The sequence below is a fragment of the Oenanthe melanoleuca genome, chromosome 7, assembly GCF_029582105.1.
Source record: "Oenanthe melanoleuca isolate GR-GAL-2019-014 chromosome 7, OMel1.0, whole genome shotgun sequence".
Taxonomy (NCBI): domain Eukaryota; kingdom Metazoa; phylum Chordata; class Aves; order Passeriformes; family Muscicapidae; genus Oenanthe; species Oenanthe melanoleuca.
This window is the reverse complement of record NC_079341.1, coordinates 31020756-31039871: the sequence shown is the minus strand read 5'-3', so window position 1 is coordinate 31039871 and position 19116 is coordinate 31020756. Positions and strand designations below refer to the sequence as shown.

The window sequence follows — 19116 nt, the reverse complement described above, 5'->3', positions numbered from 1 at the left end:
ACAACTTTGAGTACAGAGTTGCCAGTATTTTGAATGGTATACAGGACCCCTGCTCTTCCTCCTCCACACGACTCCTGGACCAGTGACTTCATTCGGAGCCCGCCTGAGGTACCCATGGCAACACAGGGCTCTACAACACACTTCAAAGAATGTTCTTGAGGGGAAATTCAAAAGCCCGCTTGTATGAGCACATCAATCAGAGGGGGGCAAATGCCCCCGTGAGGAGCGTGGTCCCCCCGGGCGCTCCGGGCAAGTGCAATTCCCATGCCCGGGGCGGCAGACAAAGAGCGGCCCGAGGCGCCCGCCCGGAGCCCGAGAGGGCGGCGACACTGGGGAGGAGCCAGATGCGGCTGCCCCGGGGGCGCGGGGGGGCCAGCCCGGGCCGTATAAAAGAGTCCCGCTAGAAGAGCTGCCAGTAGTGTCATTGCAGCCGCGGCAACAGCCTGGGAGCGCGGAGCCGTCCGATGGCTCTGAGCATGGACAGCAGCCTCGACAGCCTGGATGTAAGTGCCGGGAGCGCGGCCGGCCGCCCATGTGCGCGCTGTTTGCAAACAAAGGTGCCCTCGGCGAGGCTGCGGGTGGCGGGGGTAGGGACAGCGGAGGGGTGTGCGGGGCGCGAACGGGCAGGGCTCCCCTCCGAGCCCCGGCCGCTGCTGCCTCTGCCTGCAGCGCTTCGGACCTTGGCACAGCTGCAGTCGCTGCAAATTCCAGCTGCAGGACTCCGCTCCTTCTCCGGGGCTCTGCTGCTCGGCCGTCAGTTCAAGTGACATGTGGCACTTTGTGGAGCGCAAAACTCCGGCAAAGCAATTAGCGCTGCAGGAGTGATGAGAGGGGAAGAGGCGAGGAAGTTTGGAGCGGTCTGACTCCAGGGAATGGAGGCACCCTTTGCCTCGGTGCGCGCCCAGACCTCGGGCTGCCGGCGGGACTGGGAGCCGCGGCAGCGCCCGGCCGTCCCGCCCGCTCCCCGGGCTAACGAGGCCGCGTCTCACTCTTCCGGAGGCAGCTCCTCCGCCTCGGATTGAAGAGTAGTTAGGAGCAAAAAGGAGATCTCTGGCAAGTTCCAACTTTAGGGCCGCAGTTAATGCCCGCGTGGAGCCGGTGCCTCCGCGTGTGAAGCGCTGCGGGTCTGTCGGGCGCGCCCTGCGCGGAGCTCGGGGGTCCGTAGGACACAGGGCACGACAAGAAAAATCTGAAAAGCTGAGGAATTGCACATAGCCAGATGGCACTCTCCCGCCACCACTACTTTTAGCGCCGTGCCCAAAACCGTTGGTGGTTTCCTGACGCGCTCGCAATGCCCTCACCGAATTTCGCTTCCTTTTTCCACCGCTTATGCTCACTTGGTCCGTCTGGCTGCAGTCCCGCGCCGGCCGCGCTTACCCCCTGCCCCGCAGCCGCAGAGGGTGGGGAACAAAGGGAGGGAACGTGGCCCATCGTGGTGACCCTTCACAGGGTTTGAGTTCCTCTGATTAAGGTTACCTCTCGCTTTCATTCTTTCTTTATGGGCTTTGGGGTTTTTTCCTTGGCTGAGTGTGTGGAGCTGTCAATTGCTTCTCAGCAGGGAATTCTTGCTATTATTTATCCTTTATTACATCAGCCGAGGGTACCTTCTCTATTTCTCCTTGACCCCATCCTCTTAATGAGAAAGGACTTTGGAGCAGCAGCATTTCTAAGTAATTTTTTTTATAGCCCTCTATTGTAGGAGTTAAATGTGATAGGTCATGCTCTGTATGGACAGACCTCTTGCATCTGGCACTTTCTGGGCTCTTCCATTTGTAGTGTCCATCTGATAAGAGCATTGAAGTGTCCAGAACAAACGATATTTCTGGGAGTAGCCATTATCTTTCTTTGCTCCATCATGCCCTGCCCTTAGCAAGATCTTACTCCTCAAAGACAAAGGAACTCTTCAAACTTATTCTTACTCGCTGTGTATGTTATATATGTGTATATAAACATTGTATTTTCGCATCTGGTTTTCAAAACGTTGGCCCATTTGTGACAGTGGAGACTGTTCAAGCAATTCTTTACATATTGTCATATAGAGTAAGTTTTTGCAGAGGAACTAATATTTAATTTTATTTTTTTCCCTTTTTTTAGCTGTCATCTGGGTTATTAATTGAATTTTCTGAAAATGGCACGGATGAGATTGGTTCGGGTGACTATGGAGACTATGAAGAGCCATGCTTTCAGCATGAGAATGCCGATTTCAACCGGATCTTCTTGCCAACAATCTACTCCATCATCTTCATAACTGGAATAATTGGCAATGGATTGGTTATTATGGTTATGGGCTACCAGAAGAAGCAAAGAAACATGACTGATAAATATAGGCTGCACCTCTCTGTGGCTGACCTCCTTTTTGTCATCACCTTGCCATTCTGGTCTGTGGATGCAGCCATAAGCTGGTACTTCGGGAATGTTCTGTGCAAGGCAGTTCATGTCATTTACACAGTCAATCTCTATAGCAGTGTCTTGATTTTGGCCTTCATAAGTTTAGATCGTTACCTAGCGATAGTGCATGCCACCAACAGCCAGCGCCCACGAAAGCTGCTGGCTGAGAAGGTGGTGTATGTAGGTGTGTGGCTGCCAGCTCTGCTCCTGACAGTGCCCGATGTAATCTTTGCCAGTACCAGTGAAGTAGAAGGGAAGTATCTCTGTGATCGCATGTACCCTCACGAAAACTGGCTGATCTCTTTCAGATTCCAGCATATCTTGGTAGGACTTGTCTTGCCTGGTCTAATAATTCTGATTTGCTATTGTATTATCATATCCAAGCTATCGCATTCCAAAGGCCACCAGAAGCGCAAGGCCTTGAAGACCACAGTTATCCTCATCCTTGCCTTCTTTGCCTGCTGGCTGCCCTATTACATTGGCATCAGCATTGACACCTTCATCTTGCTGGGAGTCATCAGGCACCGCTGCAGCTTGGATACCATAGTGCACAAATGGATCTCCATTACGGAAGCCCTGGCATTCTTCCACTGCTGCCTGAATCCAATTCTGTATGCCTTCCTGGGTGCCAAGTTCAAAACATCAGCTCAAAATGCCTTAACATCAGTTAGCAGAGGATCAAGCCTCAAGATTCTTTCAAAAGGCAAACGTGCAGGACATTCTTCTGTTTCTACAGAGTCAGAGTCTTCGAGTTTCCATTCCAGCTAACGCTGCTCCTTGCCATCATTTTACAAAGAGACACTTTGAAGTTGCGCAAGATTTCATACAAATAAGACTGACCATAATGTACAGATTTATTTACAGTTGGAATTTTATATTGTTTCTTTTAGTCTCTGTGAAGTTTAATTGACTTATTTATATAAAAAAAACCTTTCGTATTGATGACAAACTGTCTAGGCAGGTCCTGTGGACAAGTGGTTGGTTCACAAAAGTTTTAGTGACTGTCTGTATGTATAGATATGTGAACTAAACACTTTGGATTGTAGCAAAGTGACTTTTAAAAGTTTAGAAAATATTTCTCTGTTGTTTATATGTAAATGTTTTTTGGTGTTGCTGTTATTCCTAAAAGTTTGTCTGGATATTTTTACCTTACTACAAGATGTTTGGTTTACAATAGCTTAACTCTGCTGTAGAAATGGCACTTATAACCAAAGCCTCCTCTGTTACATGCTAGGGTTTTTCCCTCCATTCTCAGTAATTGATGGTTTGCAAAATTTTCTGTTCAAGGTAAAATAAAAGTATATGAAAAAAAGTTATTGAGTGGTATTTTCATTTCTGGTTGAATTTTTCACAGTGCTTTTATTTACAATTCTAAATACACAATAATGTATTAGAAAATTGCATGTCTTGTGAAAAGCAGGAAAATGAGTTTCAGTACATACTGATTATCCACTTGACACCTGAGTTCCATGTCAGGTGTTTTTTTTCACCAGAATACATTTGCTGCAGTTAACATTATGTTTAGAATTACTTAAACTGTTATTTAGGAATTTTTGAGGCAAAATATCTACAAGTGAAAACCAATCTATTTAAGCAATTGCTAAAGTTTATAGTCTCAGGAATCAAACTCAGATTAGTGTAAGTGCCTAACCTTTATGCCATGTCTACAAAGTCAATCCTACATTTCTTCTGCCTTTGCTGTGGTTCTAAATTTAGTTTAGTTCCACATATTAATAGCAATCAAATGTAGCTGAATCAAAGCCATTTTTGACTAGAAATAAAGTTATTCTACTGAAGTGTATCTGCTCTGAGGGAGGTAAGTGGTTTTCCTCTTAGGAAGCTTTCCATTTCCTGGGTACATCCAGATTTCTTTAAGTAATAATACAATCTTTAGGATCCTTTTAAAAACACAGAATGTGCGTCAGTTCATCAAAGCATTTTTAGTAGGAATTAGACAGATTATAGAATTATCAATAATTAGTGCTGAAATCTTAATTGTCTAATTAATCATGTCTTCACATTAGTTGAGTGCATTCAGAGGTAATGGATACCCAAGAGAACAGAGCCATTGAGAGTATATGTACTTACATTAACAAAACAAACACAACTATTACTTACATGTAAAAAATATAAAAAGGAACCTAGCATTTAAAAAAAGCAAAAAAATTAATACCTATAGTCAAACAGAGCTGAAACAGGCAACATGTATATTGCAGGGTTTTTTTCACAGGCACTGCACCCAATTGATTTAGTGGAACTGGTGCCACTATGCTAAACTTTACATTAAATTCCATGTTTTATATTAGATATTCTCATAAATACAAGACCTTTCTATTTTCAACTCCTCTCCAGTGAGGAGGCTGCAACCTTGGCTGCATCCTGCACTCTTTCCCTTGCAATGACAGTAGTAATCATCTGATTCTGTGCTGAGCTGATTCAGTGCTGAACCAGCACAAAACCTGGCAGAAAATAGGTAATTTTCCAGCAATTTAGTGAATTGAATGTGTTCTATGAGGAATCCAACAAGTACTACAAAAGTGCAAGATTTTGAAACCTGGAGCCAGGCAAAGGGAGAGAAAAGTGAGATAAAATGAAACGGACATAAATTTCCTCCCCTGCTTTTAGCAACTAAACTTTTAGATCAGCTAAGTCTAATGTGTGTTTTCACTCAAATTAACACCAGAAAAGATGCATTCTCAAGAAACAAAAGGTCTCACTTTGATCACATTGTTCCTCCTAAACAGGGCTGAAAAATGAAGAAAACGTGGTATAGTGGTAGAACTTAAATGGTTTATTTTTGTTGCTCATTTATGTGTTTTCTTAATTTAGTGAGGGTTTCCCTGTGAAGAATTTGCTGTTCCAAATGATTCTGATTTTCACCCCAGACCAATCAATCACTGTGATTTAATTGCACTTATAAAATACTTACAGGCTATCAACACACTGCTGCTTATTTGTTGAGGAAATGTTTAGAGCCCCCAACATTAACTTAGATTATTCCCATTATGCTTCAGTCAACCAACTGCTACCTCAAGCAGAGTTAACAGGAAAGAGGGTGCAAGAGAGAATAAACTCAGCAGTCATGTTACTGCCAAAGACCACTAAAAGGATACTAAACAAACAACAGAAAGAATTTGTGTAGAAAATTAATTAGTAATATTTAAAAAAACTTAAACCCATGCCCCAGAGGAATGATTTTTATAAAACTGCCATTGTTAACTGCCATTAATGAATCTATGGACAGAAAACTGTCTTGAAAAGGAGTGGCAAGTTCCTTGGGGTTTTGTTCCAGTCAAAAGATGCATGTATTTATTTCTAAATAACTTTATATATCTATAAATACCTATAAATATGAATATAATATATATTTGTACTGTTTACAGAGCAAATATTTGCAAATTGGATGAAGTTGTCATGAGAAAACATAGCAAGTAATTATGAATCCAGTTCTGTCTTTTTACCTATGAGTAAGTCAGAGAAAATAAGGTAAATTTCTCTCAAATCAAGTGAGCTTTTCCAAATATACCATGTTGGTAAAAAATACTAATTTACTCAATTTCAAAACAAAATTCACCTTTAAGCTGATTTTTTGTGGCTTTTAAGATGTTTGTGAAGCAAAAGTGGTTCCAGTAAATGTGTTTCTCAAAGTGTAAATTCCACAACAAAGGCAAATGAATCTAATTTTGTGATTTATACATTGGACAAGTCCACACAAACCAAGAATTCTCCTAAGTTTTCAAAGGGACTCTCCAAGTCTTTTTACAAATTACTCCTCTCTAGCATACAGAATAATAACGACATTCTTCAAGATATACACAATGCATAGTCTCTGCACTTTCTTGAAGTAATAAAAAAATAGTTTGTCCAAGTAATTTTAAATATGCAACTCAAGACACAGAACAGAGAACAAATGTGAGTTTGATTACAAATCACTGAGTATTGGTTACAATTCAGTTTAAAATGCTATGTGTCAGTTTAAAAGATTTATCATGTATTTACAAAGACTTTTTCCACTGAATTCAGGCACTAAGTATTTTGCTATGTTTTTGCAATTGCCAACAGCAATGCTGGACTAAAACATGGATATTCACCTAATACTCTAATGCACACATTTTGAGTGCCTGAGATTAGCTAGAAAACCTTTGGATCATGCAAGGCTAAACCAAGAATGGAATATGATGCGAAATTACTTTTGCTTCCTCTGAAATGTTTGGAAGTAAAGTCAGAACACTCAAAGCAGTGGGGTAAAATGCACTGTAACCCATTCTTTGTGGGGTAATCCATTATTTGTAGGTGTGTTTTTACTCTGATCAGGTGGTACCAAGTCCATGTTAGAGGAGCATGTGAAAAGCTGAGGGGTGTAGTGAGGCTGCCCCAGTGAATGCACACTGAGGGCAGTGAGCAGGGGGAGTCGCTGCTTTCTTGGTGAGTTTTATGACACAATCATTATACAGGGGCTTGAACTTCTATGCATATACATAAATCAAAACAAAATCACCCTGAAAATAAAAAGGAAGTCACAGTAATAACATGGAGCTATTCATGCAAGTGAATGGTTTATCTTATGATGGTTGTGCTCTAGTTGGACAATGTACAAAGTGACCATTTCTAGATGTTTGGTTGAAAAGACCATTTTTTACATTGTTTGGGAAAGGAAACAGCATGACGAGGAAGTACTTCCTTGATCCAGGCATGCTTCCAAAATCCCCTAACAATGGAGTATTCTCATATTCTCATAGTGCTGAAACTTAGGAAACACTTAAGCAGATAGAGCCCCAGAGATTTTTGCTCAAAGGATGCCACTCCCTCACTTTATGTTTTGAAAGAGCTATACAGACTCCTTTTCACAGCCATAAATCACATGTCAATTGAAATTACATAGCACTGGGATTATTGCTTATAAAAAAGGCACAGATTTCTTTAAATCCTTTCTCTTTAGGTAACAATTTTTCTGTAATTCTTTTAAATTTCTCTTAAAATATTTCATCTTCAACAGGGTGAAGTTTAAAGAGAATTTGTTTTAATAACAATTCTCTTACTATCTTCCCTATTAGAACTATTCTAGTTCTATCAGGTCATACTATAAAACAATGCTATACACTTACTGTTTTTGAAAACATTTTAATAGAAGCTGGTTATAAATGTACTTTGTGTTTGCTTATTCATAAATATGTAACATAAATACATCTACAGGTATATAATGAGGTAGATTACAAGCACCATTTTCAATTGCTGATACAAGTGATCCAGGCTCCAGCACAGCTACCACTGACTTCAGAGGAATCAGGGTTCATTACATATGTAGCAGGTATTGATTAAAACTATTTTCTTGGAAGGACAGATGGCTTCAGTGACAAACTCCAACTAAATTCAGAGACAGCAGGGTACCTAAAGAAATATGCTTCATAAGGTGTGCAATCTTACAGCCCAAATCAATTACAAATGAAGATTACAAGTGAAACCAGCAACTGGTTTCACGTGCAGTCAGAAAAGTATATGAAACTAAATCTTTCAGTATGGAGCAGGTGGAATTGTTCTGCTGAACATTACAGAAATAAATTTTCAGCAAAATAGTTCTCCCTTAATGAAGGCTTGCAAGCTTTGCATACCCAGCTATTGATGGTCCCGCAGTAATTTTTCTTCAGTGGCAGTGTTTGAAAGAAATAGCTCAACATTTAAAATATCCTTGTCATTAGGAATTCACACCAGGAACAGATTCTCACCACACAAACATGTCAGAGTAATTAGTAATTATGAGGGATTTTTGAAGGGTTACACTTGCAGAGTTCTTTGGCTTCCATTCTGGTTTGATTTTGACTCGGACTATTTTGCTGTTGATCCTGCCCTTTATTCCTACTACCCTCTTTTCTGTTCTACTTAACTTTTCCTTTAAAAATATGTCTTCATAGAAATTTTAATGGCTTTGTTCTGTTAAGACTACACAAAATATCCAGGACAAACAAGAAAAAGTAAAAAGAAATTTAAAAAGAAATTACAGATTTCACAACTGTTGCCATGTCTTCTCATGTGTATTTCCATTCCAACATCTGCTTTTCTTTAGCTGAAAGATAAATTACTGCTGTATTGTATGAAAAATTTAAACTCAAAGGTTGATTTTACTCTCAAGTTTCTTAAAATGCAATCCCAGCAGACATTTGTTTACTTCCTTGGTTCTTTGCTATCAAGCACTTGGTAATGGAGCAGATCTTCCAGAGAGGGGTCTGGATAAGAAAGGCTGAGGTGGGCCCTCACCTTCCTGTCAGTGTCACTATTGATACCAGCACAGCTTCAAGAACATGAGCCACCCAGGAACTCAGCGCTCTGCTGAATTAGACCAGACAGCAATAATTATCCCTGGTGATAATCCTAATCTGTGGCACTCTTCAACAGATATAACACAAAATAAACTTGAGAAGTTCAAAAGCAGAACACCTTCCCTTAACTTTTCTTCCACAATTCCTTGTCATCTTTCTTATGGTTGCTCCATTTCAATACTGTCCTCTCTTAGGCTAATATTTTTGGGTTTTTTTCCTTAGGGAAAATAGTTAATATTTAAAATGTGTTTGAAAACACTGATTCTGCCAAGCCTGAACATGAGTTCACCAAAGACAGAAATGTTGGTATGCTGGATAATAGAAGATGAAACTGGGCCCTCAGTGTCCACAGACCAATTCCATCTGTAAAATCTGTGGGAAGCAAGAGAACAACTCTGGTGTTTTTACAGACATGTTTTATTGTGATAGCAATAGATGTATCTTGTCAATATTAGGTTCACTGTGAATCTGAAATCTTTTATTCCTGCTCTTTGTGAGAGGAATTACATCTCAAAAAAGCATTAATGTCACTGTTGGAATTCAGTACAGGAATGCATTGATAAGAGAAGCAAGAGTCTAACAAGAAAACAAGGGAAGAAGGGATTATTGTACAAGAGCAAAGTTCACATTAGATTTAATTTGACAGCAAAGTAAATGTAGAGTTCCTGTGCTCCCCTGCCCCTCAGTGCTCACAGCCTTCCATTCCAAGGCCTTTCAGGTCATGCCCCCAGCCTGCTTTTCTTGCTGTCTTTCTCCTCACTTCCATTGAGGTGATCCACTTCTCCCCTGAGCTCTCCCACACGGAACTGGACACTAATAGCTCACTGACACAAAGTAACTGAGCTCATCTGGTCATCAACAGGACAAAAAGGAGTCTCACACCTCACAGTCCCCTTCCTTCTCTCCTTTGCTCTTCCCTATGCAGATCCCTCAGCTCTGCTCATGTGACTCCCTGGCAAATCACTTCAGCTCTTGAAGATTGGAGTTTCACAGGAATTTGAAGTTGACTTCCTCTGTTGGGAAGGTCTTCAGTCTCCCACCCTCCCTCCCTGCCTCTTCTAATCCTTTCATTTGATATCTTTAATACTCTGATTCTAAATCCTGTGGACCTGTCGCCTGCTGTGCATTATCTATTGGATAAGCCACACTTTATTTTGAACAGACTTAATTGATTAAATAGACAGTATCTTTTTTTAAAAAAAAATATTTTATACTATTTTAATGAAGTCAGCCCAGAAACAGAGCTGACTACACTCAAGATTAAAAAACAAAAGTAATCAGATACATGCCTAAGTAAAGAAAGAAAAATTGTTACTTCTTTCACTTTTTTTTCAGCAGTAATAAGGTCTTAGTTTGACTCCTGTTTTGTAAGGCCCACCAGCCACAGAAAATGAGCAGAAGGAAGTGAATGGATCTCAGCCAGCACAGTGAACTGAATTGTCTCAATAAAATTCAAAAATCAGAGCAATTGCAAGACTGAGGGCAGATTCATGCACCTGGGAACTGTCAGGGGAGCAAAGAAGTGGGAACTCAGCTTTTGGGACAAGGAAGTTGTTAGACCGGTTTAGCTATCTTGTCAAAACTTCCTTAAGTAAACAGCCAAACTGTTAAACAAACACACGAGTTCTCAAGTAGGGGGCAAGAGGCTGAAAAAATATGGGGAGAACAGATGCCCCTCATGAAGGGAAGTGAGCCCTATTTGCTCCTGAGGTAAAATATTACCTGTTGACTACGTGATCATGGTCCCACAGAGCACCTTTCCCTGAAACAAAGCTCAAGAAAGAGGCCTTGAATAACAGTGTTTTGAACTTAAAAGATCTGTAATAGATCTCAATGATCAATCATGTTTTTGACTATATTGCTCATCAGATTTAATGCAGCTATTGGTTTAGACAGGGTGCAATTCTACAATCATATATAGAGTCCACAGGACTTTTTGAATGAGGTGGATGCTAGTGCAATTTTTAAAAGCAGAATACTTGAAAAGCAGAGAGCAGGTCTTTTCCCATTTAACAATCACAAAAAAACCAAACCAAACAAAAAAAACAAAGAACAAAAAACAAAAAAAAAAAAAAAAAAACAAAAAAAAAAAAAAACAAAAAAAAAAAAAAAAAAACAAAAAAAAAAACAAAAAACAAAAAAAAAAAACAAACAAACAAAACAAACAAAACAAAACAAAACAAAACAAAAGACCTAAAAACCAAAACCAAACAAACAAAACCAAAAAACCCACAATAAAGCACTTAGTTTGAGTATTATGCTGTTATTCTCTCCTTAACCTATTAACTAAGGAAAGCAGCTGCCTCTTGGTATGACAACTGCTTAGGAAAAAACATTAGATCCCCACTTCAAAGTCAAACTTAGTTTCACTAAGTTGAAATGTAGTCAGCCCAGTCATGTTGAAGCCGGACTAAATGTGCTCAGATTGTATCGTTTGAATGTATGGAGCTATATGGCTCACTAATATTCTGTAATAAAGGGGAGAGCATGGCATTTGCATGAATATTCAGTGTAGTCCAATAGTTAAATCATACTTCAGCCCAGAGAATAAACAGCCAATTTACTCACTCTTGCTTCTTCCTACAAACTAATGTGGAGGGAATATTAAACTTTGCCCCCTGATTAAGGACTTTGTGGGGACTTTGTAATAAAAGCTGTAACAGATGAAGGATACAAGATCTTTTGACTGTGATATTTAAGACGACTCTGCTTCCCAGGTGTTTGAAAGAGATCTCATTAATTCATTCCCCAGTTTCAGTAACAATTAAATAATGAGAACAAAGATTTCTGTATCTCTTCAGAATCTATTTTAAAACCCTCTGCTCTTAGTAGCATACACTTTACATGTACTCCTTCGGTTGCCATGCAAACTGGGGTCCATTGTGCCCTCTACAAGCCACATCCTGAGAGGAAATTGAAGGTGCATCTTCCTGAACTGGAACATGGGACTGAACTGCTGAGATGACACTGACTGAGTCTACTTGTACTCTTGGGTGATATTAGCCGAGGTAATATCAATACAGCCGGGGAAGCAGCTGCGATTACCTGTCCCTTTATCCATCCCGGCTGTCCTGACCACTGGGCTATAGAATTAGTCTCTCTCCGACTTGGTGAATATTTATTTATGCAAAGTTCAACATTTTCAAAAGGACTCACAAGACAAAAGCACCCCATCAAATACAACAGCATGGTGATTAAGCACCTCCCGAGAGACAGTGGCTCTCAGACTGCAAGGAAACCCGAGCTTTTGCCCCGATGTCCCTTGACAAGGGACATTGTTTTTGTAAGAGGGCTCCTCCTCCGGCTCTTCCATGTTTTGTGTGGGATTAAAACAGCACCTATAGGAGTAAGCACTGTCCTCGGAAAAACCCGAGAAGTGCTTTGTTTATGACTTGTGCCGGGGATTAGGCAGATCTACTTGTCAACGGGCACTATCCAGTCTGAAAGGGTTCCGTGCATTAGCAGCAAGAGATATCTGGATATCAGATCTACTAGGAACCCACAAAAGCTTCTTAAGGTTTATGTTTGCATTTAAGTGCCCATATCATTTGAAGAAACATAATGTGTTGTAGTCCAGCTGTCAGAAAAAGGAGTCTAGAACTCTACAGAACCCTGTACCACCTAAAACCAGAGTTGTAGAGGATATTCACACCGTGTTTTCCTCCTCAGTCTTTTCACAAACTCCATCGGCGAACGGACAGCTCATCCTAATGAGCTCCTCAGCCACTGAACTACACTTAATCCTGAATCAGCAAACCCTGAAAATAATGCTCAGCTACTTGAAATGGAATTATTTTCTGATGACTGGACTTAATCCAACCAAAGGTCAGTACAAATAAAAAATTGCTGTCAGCTCAGGACTTAATGATATATTCTTACCTCTGTAGACCTATAATTTCTCTAGATACCTAAGAGGTCCTAATGTCAATCCTAATGTCTCCCAGTTTTATGAATGCAACCGTAAGCCCCTTTTAAATCAGATTACAAATGATTATTATAACTCTAAATCAAGGGAAAGGCTCACCATTTTCTCTAATTGGGAAACTAACTTAATTATAATTATTCTCTTTGCAGATGTTTTGTATTTGTTCCATTACATTACAATAGATAGTCTGAGTTTATGGAAAAGAAACAGTTAATTGTTTATGACTTGGAAAAGATGAAAAATTAGTTCACATCTGCTGGGGTAGCCACCCTTCAGCCACACTCCTATTGTTTCTGAAGTACAGGTACCTTCATATACACTACATGGCAGCTTCATTACTAATTTAAAGTATCTGAAAAGACAGTGTAAACAGAAACCTGATGCTTTTCTGACATTTTTTAAATATCTGCTTTGATCTAAAAAAGGCAACTGATAAAACCTCCAAAAGTAAAAAGATAATAATTCAAGATTTACAAATCAGTGGGCACAAAGTGGAAAATGGTAATGTATTCAAAATCCCAGCCTGATTTTGCACTGAATTAACATAAATTGACATAGCCTCCAAAGCAAATCTTGTCAACAACCTCACTTTGCCTCATTAAAATCATTGTGATATCTATACTACTTTTGGTTTACAAATTTCCAAATATTAATTAGCCCAAATCTATATTCTGTGTAGCTTTGAAAAATTTAATGTTTAATTATTTATTAGATATCAAATGTATAACATCTGTGTAAGAAGGCTGACATATGTTAGGACCTTTGACTTTGATATATAAAAAACTGTCTGCTGAGTTAGGAATCTCTCTATAAATTAATTAGATAAACATGAATACAGCATTTGTATTCTTCTAAGCCTCTGCTTCCCTAGAGACGAGGATGATGCTTATACAAAGCACACAACAGCGAATGTGTGAGTAGATCCCTTTTGTCTTTGAATTAACAAGGTTCTACTTTATGCTTTCTTAACTTTTTGGTGGATGGCTTTCACAGTTTAAAGATTTCACAGTCCAAAGGATCATACTTTTCTCTTTTCTGAAGCTGTTCCTGAGACTCTGCCAATATTACAGAAAACTACACCAGTACAACTTCCTAGATCTTTTTTGCTGGTGTAATTTTTGTAGGCAAGGCCTCAAGTAAGAACATACTTCTGGCAACATATGTTTGTCTTCTTAATACAGACACACAAACCACAAACTGATTATACTTTGGGTCATAATCTCTTACTCTGATAGGAAACTTCAATTTCATCTATGTCCATGGCTGTACTTTTGACCTAGCACCCATCTAAAACTTGCTTCTCCAGCTGTTTGTTATTCTACTATATAACAACAAATAATTTAGCCTAACATTCCTTAGGAAGTAGAGATTACTGCCTATACAAAGGTATTTCCTTTTTCTCAGCTAGACAGAAGTTGTAGTATTTTTTATAAAATAAGGCAAGGGTCACAGTTGATCTTCTAATGAAAGTGCAGAGCCTTCTCTCTGTAACAGTGTTTTTCTTCTAGAGATCCCTCAGTAGAGAACCAGGAGGTTTTATGATTTTTGTTGAAACTTTGCAAGAGAACAGGAGTAGTAGCAAGTATGCAAGGCTGTGCCCATTCTCACCACTGAAAAGTTATAATCTTCTTCCAAATAAGGCTGTCTATAGCAGTTATATCCAAGGAAACTGTGCCAAGAGCATCAAACAGCGTTCTTCGCCTGAGTAGGGCCCAGAGTGACATGCATGCAAAAGAAGTCTTGCTTTTTCAAAAGCAATCCTGAATAAAAACTCTTCTCATTCAAGATAGAGGCCTTAAGGAACATCCTGCATGTTAACAAACATCTTCAGATAATGCCGAGTTTGATGCTCATTTCCTAGTTATTCACAGACTCTCTTAAATGGAGCTCTTTCACTTCTGAGGCTTAGCCTAAGGAAATCCTGCAAGAACAATGTGTGACTGAAACACACACAGGTTTCCCAAATGGTAGCAAGACCCATTGATGCTGCTTCAGATAGTATGAAGACAGCAAGTTATAATACAAGCTAAACAAGAAAGGGTCTTGCTTGATAGGATTGACTTTTGGGTTCAAGCTTTTTTCCTTTCAATTTGAAGTATATTATGTAAAGTGTCCTTCAGTGAAGAAGTTATTTAGCTGCCAAAATACATTATTTTTCCTCAAGTATTTCAGTAGACAAAATTTCAAAACCACAAATTGCTTACTCCCCAAATAATCATTCCCACTTACTCTTCTTAGTAAAGTAGCCTGGAATACACTTGCAGATGCTGAAGATTTGGTGTTAGAAAGAGAAGCCTTAAATGCTCAATCTCTAAAATCAGATACCACGGTAATGTAGCAGTTTTAATAATTAAGGTTGATTTATGCTGTAGAAGACATCTGGTTTGATACTCCTGGAATTTGTACAACCTCTAAACATTTACAGAAAACCTGCAACACTGAAGATGCTACAACTTTCCTGGGACTACCTCTATAAACAAAGGAAAATCCTTAGGACCCCTGGATTATCCAGCTTTCCCACTTAAGTTATCAATAGTATATCCAGTACATGGACATCCTTCCATCGTACAATAGATTCAGACCATCAATTCATGGTCTAAATAAATCTAAAATCTCAATCTACCTCCTCCTTCTTTATTTCTGTGGCATTATCCAGTCTCTTCTCCAGTCACAGTCTCCTTAGGGCTGGTGCTGGTACCTTCTCTAGGCAGAATATCCCTATTGATATTTTATGCTCTTGTGTTTCCTGTTTTATTATTGCTCTTATTGCAGTTTCCTCAACAAAGAGGGTACACAACCTTTTTGTATTCACAGCAGGCATTACACAGCATACAACACTACCTGATTATCTGTCTTCCCCAGAAGACCATATTGATCAGCCAAGCAACTCCTAAAAGTCAAGATTACTTTTTCCATTTTATTTGTGAATGCACATTATCTTTCTGCTGAGATCCTTGAGTCACATGGTTCTAGGAAAGTTGTCTAAGTAATTTTCACTAATTTTTGCTTCAAATACTTGGGGCTTTTCAGCAGAGTGATTACAGTGGATGCTGTGTGGTTAACTGATGTGCTGAGCAGGACTCATATATTGCAAAGTGAAGTATTGGGCAGGAAAGCTAAAACAATGAGTTACTCAGAAAATAGCTGGAATACACCATGTTTGTTCTTTGCCTTTTTATACATAACAAATCTTTGGAGGTTATTTATCCAAACATTAAAATGTATCCAACTTTAAATTCAATTTCAAAATCTCACATCTCTAGTTATAAGCCAGTTCAACTTACAAAAAGCAATGCTCATTTACCCATCAGGCACTTCTAAGCACATCTTTGGATGTTGCTGTTGTATAGTTGAGCTATTTGTCTTAAGCAAAAAAGTGGCATCTGTATGCAATTTCCACTTGGCACCAGTATCTCCTTTTGATGACAGTCTGTACTGTTTCCCTTTCTTCTTCCAGTCACTCCAGCTGCAGGACCCAGATGTCAAACTCAGGAATGTATTTTTTTCCCAGCAGTGCTATCTGATTCTGTTGTTGGCACCTCTGCTCATGGCTGCTCTGAAGCTGCCTGTGTGTAACTCCCTAAGTTTAAAATGCAGACAGTGTTTTTTTATTTATATGCTAAAACCTTTTCAGTTGCCTTAATTATGGGAACTGAATATTACATATTCATCAAATACACAAACATACAGATTCCATTATTTATGATATTGGTTTCATGACAACTGTTACGCTTGCGTAACCAGAAACTGGGAGGCAAGAAGAAAGCTTCAAAAAGTGCTAATGAGACATCAAAAGTAGTTGCTTACTTTCAATAACTGATCCAAACAAAGAAAGGTAAATATAAAGCTATCAAAGGGTGATTGATGAGAATAAAAAGTAAGGTAGAAAAGAAAAAGTGAAAACAGAAATGCATTAAAAAGGAATGAACAGCAAAGAGATGAGGGGAGAATAAAATATGTTAGAGCTGTCTAAAAACATTCCACCACATGTCTCCAAAAAGTGAAGTCCTTTAAAAGAGAACCAGGGCAAAAACTTACTCCAATTAATACCTTTCTGTAATTCTTTCTTTCTGCTTTCTGCTGGCTTCATGTTTTCCTCTTGGGGATGTATTTGATTCTCCATCTCAAAGACAAGGTATTTGGTTCCCAGGGGCTTTGCTGTAGCTCACTGACATACAGTGACTGGTCAGGAACCAAATGTGTCAGGCAGGTCACATCCTCCTGCAGGCACCTGACAGCACCTCTGTGCTCACTCTGCTGCACTCAACCCAACAAAGGAATTTTCCTGTCTCCTGTCTTTGAGAGCCCTCAAAGAACTGCATTTCTCTCCCCCTGCCTGAATTGTCTTTGTAATGTAATAAACATAAATTTGACACAGCTTCCATCTTACAAAAAAAGTAACAATTCCTCTACATTGATGCACATATAGTCACGAAACCAGTTTATGAAGACAAAAATAATTTTCCTAGTCAAGAAACTAAGCATTGTTAGGTTAAAAGAGCTAACTTGAAGGAAAAGAGATGGAATGTGAAGGGCTGAATCCATATTAGGATAAAGGAGTAGTAAGTGGTGAGTAACCCCAGTCAGGTAGGTAGACAGACTGAAAAGTTCAGAGATAAGAAAATATTAATACATTTTTATACATATATGTACCTACATAAATATTAATGCAGAATTCTATTATTTTGACAGCCCATCTGATTTCTATCTCAATATATCTGTTGGACATTGAACACTGAAGTATAAACAGCACATAATTCACATTTTACAAATTAAAGAACCATGACCAGAAGTTTAAGAATTCAAATACTAAGAGAGAAGTAGTTTGAAATCCAGGAATATAAGATGTTCACTGGGAATCATCCATTTAATGAATTGATAAGTTAAATTTAGTCTGCCATTCTGTCTGGCCAGGTGCTGACACCATGACTCCGTTACATGACTTATGTATGTTTATGTCCACCTCAGGTATGGAAGAGGTTCTATATAAGGAACAGAAACATACACAGGAGTATACAGCTGTAGATAGACAGAGAGACCAATCAACTATTGAATTACACAGAAGATACATAGATAAGAGAGTGTAAAACTAGGCTGATATAAAAATGAGGGGGCATCTGGTTCAAGCAGCTACTGCTTCATAGCACATAACTAACCTATAGAACTAAAAGATGCTAAAAGTTCATAGGCACACAAAAAGTGGTGTCATAAAATTAGTGGAAGAAAATCCAGCCTGGACAATTAAATGCAAAGGGGCCATCTCTGGTTTTAGAAGTTCCTGCTCTGAAAACTACTGGAGGCTGGCAGAGGATTTTGGGGAAATAGTACTATATACTTACTGTCTTCTCATATCCTATCCTGTGCTCTGATACTGGCTGTGCCAAGACAAGACAAACCTTTATTCTGACCAAGAGAAATTGCTCTTATATTCAGTTTTTGGGACTTGAGAAGTCCTACTGAAATCAGCTGGATGTCTCAATTCTCATACAATGCAGTTCTGAATGCACTGAACAATCAAGAGAAAACTTAACTAAATAAAAGAGAGAGACTTCCTTTTTTTTTTTTTTTTTTTTTTTAAACAGCTTAAAAAATGTTAGCAGTGGAAGGACTGAGCTTGTAAGTTCTGTTAGAGAGGATGAAACATTTTCATGAGAAAGCACAGAAAGCAGGAAGACAATTCTGCTACATTTGGCACTAGGCAGAAAGCTAATGAGGCTGAGGCTGATGGCAGAAGCACATTCCTGGAATGAGACTATGGCATGATTGTTGCCCTCCTACGTGGGATAATAGGAGTCAGGGGTTTTAGCTGGATTCATTTGGACTGTCCAGATTCCAACCATGTCCCACTTTCAGCACCAATAATTTCAGCACTCTTACAAAAATGTCCACCTACGCATCCTCAATCACCAGCCATTTCCGAAAATACATTTTCAATTATTTAGGAACATGCAAAAGCCTCAATTACAGTTGAGTTAACCCAAGAGTTATCACAGCTGAGACTAAAACATAGCTGCAGACTGCAGGAGCAGTGTCCATAACTTACAGCATGGGATCGTGACAGGGAGACTTCAACAAGAAGTGGAACCCAATATGAAGAAAATGGTGTGAGAAGGTAAATTCGAATATTTTGGTCCTGAAGGTGATAACAAAGAATGATACTAAGAGTACTGTCAAGCACAGAATACACTGACAGAATACATTTTACCCCAAGAAGAAAAGGACTTCAGTCACAAGTACATTATCCTTACTTCAAAAATATTTTACTCCAGCAGCATGACAATTTCTAATTATTCTTACAGTCCTTCCTACAAATAAACTTGGCACTCCCTGGAGTTTGTGATCAAAGTGTCAGAAACAGCCAGCTACACTTGTAAATATGAAAACTGAAAATGTTGTCATACACAAGCAAAACGAAAGCATGTATTTTATTATCTATTTTGCATTTAAGAGACAAAACAGTGACACCTAATCACAGGTAAGATTAGTGAA

At 39.2% G+C, this 19116-nt stretch overlaps 1 protein-coding gene across 1 annotated transcript; it reads left to right on the top strand.

The window, feature by feature from the left end:
- The first annotated feature begins 384 nt into the window (after nucleotides 1-384).
- Nucleotides 385-3556, top strand: CXCR4 (C-X-C motif chemokine receptor 4). The gene is made up of 2 exons (XM_056495926.1): nucleotides 385-503; nucleotides 2095-3556. The coding sequence occupies exons 1-2, from the start codon at nucleotides 465-467 to the stop codon at nucleotides 3154-3156; spliced, it is 1101 nt and encodes a 366-aa protein (XP_056351901.1). The 5' UTR covers nucleotides 385-464; the 3' UTR covers nucleotides 3157-3556.
- Nucleotides 3557-19116: the final 15560 nt, after the last annotated feature.

Bases quoted from the DNA above. Each gene is read 5' to 3' on its own strand.
- CXCR4 (XM_056495926.1), top strand. From the start codon at position 465: ATGGCTCTGAGCATGGACAGCAGCCTCGACAGCCTGGAT. The intron at 504-2,094 runs GTAAGTGCCGGG...CCCTTTTTTTAG, and splicing joins GCAGCCTCGACAGCCTGGAT to CTGTCATCTGGGTTATTAAT.